Source organism: Chondrus crispus, genomic scaffold (genome assembly GCF_000350225.1).
Source record: "Chondrus crispus Stackhouse genomic scaffold, scaffold_452, whole genome shotgun sequence".
Taxonomy (NCBI): Eukaryota; Rhodophyta; class Florideophyceae; order Gigartinales; family Gigartinaceae; genus Chondrus; species Chondrus crispus.
The window spans coordinates 24840-32125 of NW_005179355.1; the positions used below are offsets into that span (position 1 = coordinate 24840).

General features: G+C 52.6%; 1 protein-coding gene across 1 annotated transcript; it reads right to left on the minus strand.

The window, feature by feature from the left end:
• Positions 1 to 3975: 3975 nt before the first annotated feature.
• On the minus strand, positions 3976 to 5535 carry CHC_T00000119001 (hypothetical protein). The gene has a single exon (XM_005718995.1). It carries the CDS (start codon positions 5533 to 5535, stop codon positions 3976 to 3978), a length of 1560 nt encoding a protein of 519 aa, XP_005719052.1.
• Positions 5536 to 7286: the final 1751 nt, after the last annotated feature.

Genomic DNA, 7286 nt, shown 5'->3' on the forward strand with positions numbered 1-7286 from the left:
TCATCCATGCTGATGGAGATTATTATTGTGTGGTTTTTGTCTTTTTTGTGGAAGAGGCACATGTCAGCTTCAGATTGGATGAACTTGTTCTTTTTGAGTAGTTTGAATACTGCGTTGAGGTAGGTGTGTCCCGCTCCCGGTGTGCCGTATATGTTCTTGTTGAGCTTGCCCACCTTGTGTTCATGAGTGTACGTGCCGTCGAATCTTGGGTGTTGGCGGACATACACTTGCTCGCTGCCTGAGTGTTCAAACTTTTCGTGCAGGTATGCGGCTTTTATGTCTATGTGGGCTATGTGCATGTTGAAGGCTGCTGCTATGGCGAATAGGAGTCGTACCGTGGTTTTGTCAGCCATGTACGTCGTGGTTTTTTCGGGGTCGAAGTGGACATTGGGGAGCATTTTGTCTCCTCTTGCTGAGCACCTTGCTTTCCGTTCTGTGATCTCCCCTTTGCCATTTCTCTTATAGCGGTACCCCATCGTTAGCGGGATGGGTTTGGCCGCTGTGGGAATTTTGTGGTGGGGGAGCCACGTGATGACCTTGTTTTGGTCGAGGTTTCTGAGCTCTGTGTTGTGAGCTTGCGCCCACTTTTTTGCATCCGGGTAATTTTTGGCTTGCCCGTGATGCATGGGGGCAGGAGTGGTATTGGTTATTTTCGAAGGTGTTGGCTTGGGTGTGAACGCCTTGAATGCCGCGTAACTTTGGTTGTTGGGGTCGCGGTCTCTGTGGTAGATGTTGAAATCCACTGTTCTGACACGTCTGGTTGTGTTGTCCTCTGTGCTCATGACCATGATGTGTTTCTGGTCCGTTGCATACAGGTATCTTACCGTGAGGGCTCTTTTCTGCAGCTTGTGCATTTTTGTTTTGCCCATGATATTGGGGATATGGCCTAACTGCCCGAAGATGAGGTATTGTGGTACTTTCGGCTTGTATCCGAGCCAGACTGTGGATGGAATTTTTCCGATGCCGAGGTGGAGCGTGTTATTGTACTTGAATGCTGCATCCTTGATTGCATCTTCCCAGTGATCGGTGGGGAGTCCACTGTGGTGTAATGCAGCGCGTGCTGCGTTGAGTATGGTTCTATTGATGCGTTCGGCTATGCCATTTTCTTGTGGTGAATACGGTACAGTGGTCGTGTGTTGTACACCATTTGTGCTGTATACTGTTTTTGTCATTGCCGATAGATACTCTTTCGCGTTATCTGTGTGTACTCTCCTTGATGTGTGGGGTTTTGCTGTTGCATGTGCTTTAGGACGTTGTCCATTTGGTTTGCGGTTTCATCCCTTGTTTTGAGGAAGGTGAGTATGAGATACCGTGAGTTTGTGTCAATTATTGTCATGAAATATTTGTTTCCTTGCCGTGATGGGGTGGGGAAAGGGCCGCAGATGTCACTACTGAGTGCTTCCCCTGTGCCATAGTTATGATCTTTCCGTTTGTGTTGTGCTGGTTGGAGTTTAGCTGCTGCACAGCTTGTGCACGTGATTCTAGGGGGGGTGTTGGCCAGTGAGGCTGGGAGGTTCGGTATTAGTTTCCTCCTAGCCATTTGTTGTATAGTGGATGGTCGCACATGATTGAATACCATGTGCCAATGGTGGTGTTCGTGCTGCGTGCGCGCGTTGACGGTGTCAGGGGGTGAGGGGGCAGGGTTGTGCTGCTTGTGCATGGGGGCAAATTTTTTATGCGCGCTCGGGGTTTGTGATCTTGGCTGAGATTTTGATTTGTGGGCAGGGGATCCCCGTGTTGTGGTGGTTACGCGTGTTTGCGGTGTCTTGCGAGCTGCTTTGCGTGGCTGCGGTATTGCTCGAACTGTGGTTGCTTGTGGTTGAGGATTGGCCACGTTGAGCGTGTATAAGCCTTGGCGAAATGCTGCTGTAGCTACTACTTTTGGTGGGCTGTGGCTCATGTCGAGTACACGGGCTGTGTGGGGGTAGAATATCACAGCTCCCCATTGCTTGGCTATGTCATGGACTGACAATAGGTTGGTCTTGATATGTGGGTTGGCAATGGTGGGTAGCTTAAGCGATTTGTTGCTCGTCGTCTGGATCTGAAGAGTACCGTGGTGCGTCGCGGGGGGTGTAGTTGATGTTGCCGTGTTAGTGCGGATTTTTCTGGTCAGGGGTTTCATGCCTTTTGTTGGTTTGCGGATGTGGGAGGGGTGGGCTCCCGAATCGAGTGCAAATTTCCTACCGTCCATGTCGTGGCAGTTCGCGTCTCCCTGCTCGTCGCCCATGTGTTCTGCCTCTGTTGTCTCCTCGTGGAGGTTTGCTGTGTAGCCGTGTGTTTGCTTCTTTTTCATGCCTCTCTCTGTGGTCCATTTTTGGGTTGGGGGCTGCTGTGTCATGAACTGGGGGTATGGTAGCATATACGGTGCGGGCGGTACTGGGTTCCAGTATGGTCGTTGCCATTTGGGTCGTGTGGCCCCTCTCCATCTAGTTGTTCGTCCGCGGGGGCGTCTCGCTGCTTGGGGTTGGGTGCCGTGTGGCTGTTCAGGTTTTTGGCTGACTTTTTCCAAGCTCCTTGCGTGCACCGCTTTGAGGCGTTGCCCGATGTTGTGAATTGTGTTGGGCACAGTGTCCGTTTCGATCCACATATCTTGCAAGTGTTTGTATGTGGGATGTGATGCTAGGCCTTGGATGATGAAGTGTACTGTTACTTCTTCTCCAGTTGTGATGTTGGGGTATTGGGCTAGCTTCATTCTTGTGCGTATCGCCCTGTGCTTCGTCATGTATTCATCAAGTGTGGTGCCGGGTGTAAGCTTTGTGTTGGTCGCTTCTTGTTTTAACAGTAGGTGAGCTGTAGTCGTCCTGTCAGTGAAGTGTTCGGTGATGACTTGTGTGATTTCAAGCGGGGAAGCGCCCAGTTCCATGTCCGCTGTTGCTGCGAAGTCTGCAGGCAGTGAGTTGTTGATGGCCATGCGGAGTATTGCACTCTGTCTCCTGTACTTGGCGTACATGGGGCTGTCCTGATCGGGTGTAGGGTAGGCATGGTTCAGCAGGTTTTCCATGTCATTGATCAGTGCCATGTCCGTTAGCGCTTGCTTCCATATGGGGAAGTTGTCCCCATTGGACTCGAGGGTCGGCAGTCGTCCATGGAACCGGGTGTCGTTGTGGTCTTCATCTGCCATGGTTGTGGGGTTGTTGCTATTGTCTGCGGGCGGGGGAGGAGGAGGGCGGCTCTTGAGTTGTGGTGTGGGTGTTGTGGGGTTTGCAGGGCGATATTCCAGGTTGCCAGGGTGGGTGGCTTGTGTTGGTGGCTTGTGTCGCTGCCTGGTTGATCGTCGGGGTTGTTGCACCTTTTTTTGTTGATCGATCTGCAGTGGTTTTTGCGTAGGGTCCATAACCTGTGGTGACGAGACGATGACTCTCATTTACTTCTCTCACTCTCACTCATTCTCTTAAGACTAGCGACCTAGCGCCGTCGTCTGTGCGGCGTTGTGAGCCGTGTATTACGTGTGCACGTGTGTGCATGTATGGTTATCATTACAAACATGTCAAAGCCCTTGCGCGCCCGCTGAGCAAAGGACATTGCTGGACAACGTGAATCGCGATTTTGGAATGGCACATCTCGATTATTTGGACAGGTGTCTTCGGTGAGCAGATCGGAGATTGTCGAGTCGGGTCTATCTGGCACACAGCGTCGTCCTCTCCGTGCGAGGTATTGTCTTTCCATGTTTCAGTCTCCCAGAGAACAATGGTCTTCAACCGCCGCGCCGCCCTGAATCGTTCGTGATGTATGCTACAGGCCTTAATCGAATGTACGCAATGTTAGTTACCTGTGTCGATCGACAAAGGTCGGGCCCTCATGGAGATGGCGTGTGGAGAATTAATTTGCAAGATGTCAAGAACAATGATGGCTAGTCCAAAGTCCTTTCCTTTTATTGTGATTGCATATCGATTACCATTTCGGAATCTTCAGAGATACTACGCTACGTGGAGATTGGTTGGAGTCCATCATGAACACCACTGCTCGAGTAGTGCTCTAGGCCGTTGTGTACGGGGAGTACGCCCAGGAATCCACCTTCTCTTCATGGCAGAAACCTGCCTTCAAGCGATCGTGCACCAACCGGGTACTGATCTTCTTGAGTCGGCAAAGCGTCGAAGCTTCCTGTCGCGTGCTCTGCGCCACGTTCAGCTGGCCGTCCGTGCCGTTCAGTGCCTGCACGACCTGTCTCGAGGCTTCGCTCGTTACACACTCATACTTCGGCTCGCATTTACGCGATCTGCAAGCTTTTGTGTCGAAGTCTGTCATCGTATAACACGTGCTTGAGGGGCTGGCGACTTGAGCGCAAGAGCACTCGGATGGCATCCCAGGGGGGGCTTCTGACGTTTCTGATTGACCAGAAAATGTATAGGTCGGAGGCCTCGAAGGCTTGGACCTGGGGTTGCGACCGCCGGAGCGGGGCTTCTTTGGGTTGCGGGGCCTCTTACGCGGGGGGCTGCGAGTGCGCGGCTTCTTTGGGTTGCGCGGCCTCTTACGCGGGGGAGTGCCAGTGCGTGGCTTCTTGGGGTTGCGCGGCCTCTTACGCGGGGGAGTGCGAGTCCGTGGCTTCTTTGGGTTGCGCGGCCTCTTACGCGGGGGAGTGCGAGTGCGTGGCTTCGTTGGGTTGCGCGGCTTCTTACGCGGGGGAGTGCGAGTGCGTGGCTTCTTTGGGTTGCGCGGCCTCTTACGCGGGGGAGTGCGAGTGCGTGGTTTCTTGGGGTTGCGCGGCTTCTTACCCGGGGGAGTGCGAGTGCGTGGTTTCTTTGGGTTGCGCGGCCTCTTACGCGGGGGGCCGCGAGTGCGTGGCTTCTTAGGGTTGCGGGGTCTCTTACGCGGGGGAGTGCGAGTGCGTGGTTTCTTGGGGTTGCGGGGTCTCTTACGCGGGGGAGTGCCAGTGCGTGGTTTCTTGGGGTTGCGGGGTCTCTTACGCGGGGGAGTGCGAGTGCGCGACTTCTTTGGCTTGCGACCGGGTCTCGGCTTTGTGCGCTTGACCCTGGGCTTGGTAGGCTTCGTTCGCTTAGGGTTCACGCGATCTTTCTTATTCTTGCGCCTGTCGTCGGGGCGTCCTCCCGCGTATGCAGCACGAAGAGCATTAGCAATAGAGCCAAAGTAGGACTTGTTCTGTAGGGAAGCAGTGTTCCCGTTTGTGTCACCGGTGAGATCGTGTGGGGTAATATGCATCCTGTCCGTCGTTTCGCTCCCTTCCAAATCTTCCGGGAATGCCACCGGAGATTCAGGCTCCTCTAAAAAATCGGTCCTTTCCCCCTCAGTAGCAGGCCCATCATCCGCCTCAGACTCGTCTGTGTCAAACTCTTCCCAATCATCAAACTCTTCCCAATCATCAAACTCGTGTTCCGGATCGTAGTAGTCTTCTTGCGAATTTTCTGACTCCGAAATTTCAGACGTCCCGTCTGGAACTTCAAAGTCCTCCTCTGGAATCGCGAGGTCTTCCCCCGACGCATCAATGTCCTCTACCGGAATGACAGACCCCTCCTTGGTAGGGTCGGACTCCTCCTCCGGAATATCAGCGGACTCCTCCTCCGGAATATCAGCGGACATCTCCTCCTCGCCCAAGTCCTCCGAAATAGCAGAGTCTTCCACCAAATCATCAAAGTGGTCCCCCAAAGGATCATCTTCCCCCGACGCATCAATGTCCTCTACCGGAATGACAGACCCCTCCTTGGTGGGGTCGGACTCCTCCTCCGGAATGTCGGCGGACTCCTCCTCCGGAATATCAGCGGACTCCTCCTCCGGAATATCAGCGGACTCCTCCTCCGGAATGTCTTCTAAGTCCTCCGAAATGGCAGAGTCTTCCACCAAATCATCAAAGTGGTCCCTCAAAAGATCAGACTCTTCTTCCGAGAAATCGGAAGAATTACTCTCCCGCTCTGGAAAATCAGGCTGTAGCGCCGGAAAAGCAGACCTCTGCAAGTCTTTAACGCCATCTGTGGTGTAAGCGGATGGCAAAGTGGCTGCGTAAACGCTCGCAAATATGCAGAAAACGGCGAGGCAGCGTAAGGACCTCATTGTGAAATTCCTGAGCCGCAGAAGTTACTAGTGTTTGTGTTGAGTGTGGAGTGCTTGGTAGTTTGGCACTGGTAGAAATGTGTGTGCGATGGGGTTTTGTTTTGGCTGGCCGGGTTCTGCCTTTTATATGCCGTGTGTTTAGTTTGGGGAGGGAGGATTTTGGTAGGGGTTGAGCCTTGGAGAGTGGAGATGTACATTATTACGGGGGGTGTATGCTGAGGAGCGGTACTAGAGTGAGTAATTGGTTCGGTAAGAGATGTGAGAGGCGAGGGATGCAGGGTAGAGTGGGGGTTCTGGAATTGTTCTGTTTAAAAGAGATAATAGAATGGGAGAGGAAATAGTTTTGGATTGCAAAGGCTGCCACGAAGCCGGCGGGATTGACAAGCGACCGTGACTTTAAATCTTTTCAAGGAGGGGTGATTAGTCATCGCAATGACATCAAAACCAACGGAGAGGCGTGAAAGTTTGCCGAGAGATTGGCAATCCAAACTGGTCGAGGAAGGGACCGCCTTCCTTTAGCGCAGCAGTGGGCTCTGTAATGTGCGATATTGGGGCGTTCTTAGCAATGAAAGACTCTGGGAGGAAAAGCGGACGCATATGCAAATACAAATAGTAAATGTAATTAGGCTACTGCAATTGGAAAGGATAGATCACAATTAATGCCAACAGTAGCTGGCGACATTGCTGGATCACATGAGTCGCGATCCAGATATGGCGCATCTGGATTAAGGGGAGAGGTGTCTTCGGAGAGCAAGTCGGGTCGTCGCTTTTTAAAGCACCTACCCTTCGAAGGGTACGCCCAGCGTCAGGTTTCCTTTGCAAGAATATGACTTCACAACAACTCTCCGTCTCGTAAAACGATCGTCCCCAGCCGCCGAGCCTTCCTTCCTAACCCGTTCGTGATGCCGGCTACAGAAGGTCTCAGGAAAATGTATACTGCGCAGATCGCCCGCGCTAGTCCGCCAAATATGAGCCTTCACGCGGAGGGCTCGTGGAAACATGTTTTGCAAGAGATCAATAACCACGATGGCTAGGCCAAAGCCGTTTTCTTTTATTGTGATTGCGTGTCGATTTCCTTTTCGGTATCTTCAGAGATACTACGCTAAGTAGAGAGTGCTTGAGAGCCAGCATGAACATCACTACTCGTGTGGCACTTAGCGTCCGCTGGATGTATATGGGAAGTATGCCCAAGAATCGACTTTCTCTTCATGGCAGAAACCTGCCTTCAAGCGATCGTGCACCAACCTGGTACTGATCTTCTTGAGTCGGCAAAGCGTCGAAGT

Excerpts from the sequence above, each read along its gene's own strand:
- CHC_T00000119001 (XM_005718995.1), bottom strand. The coding sequence starts at position 5,535 with ATGTCCGCTGATATTCCGGAGGAGGAGTCCGCTGATATTCCGGAGGAG.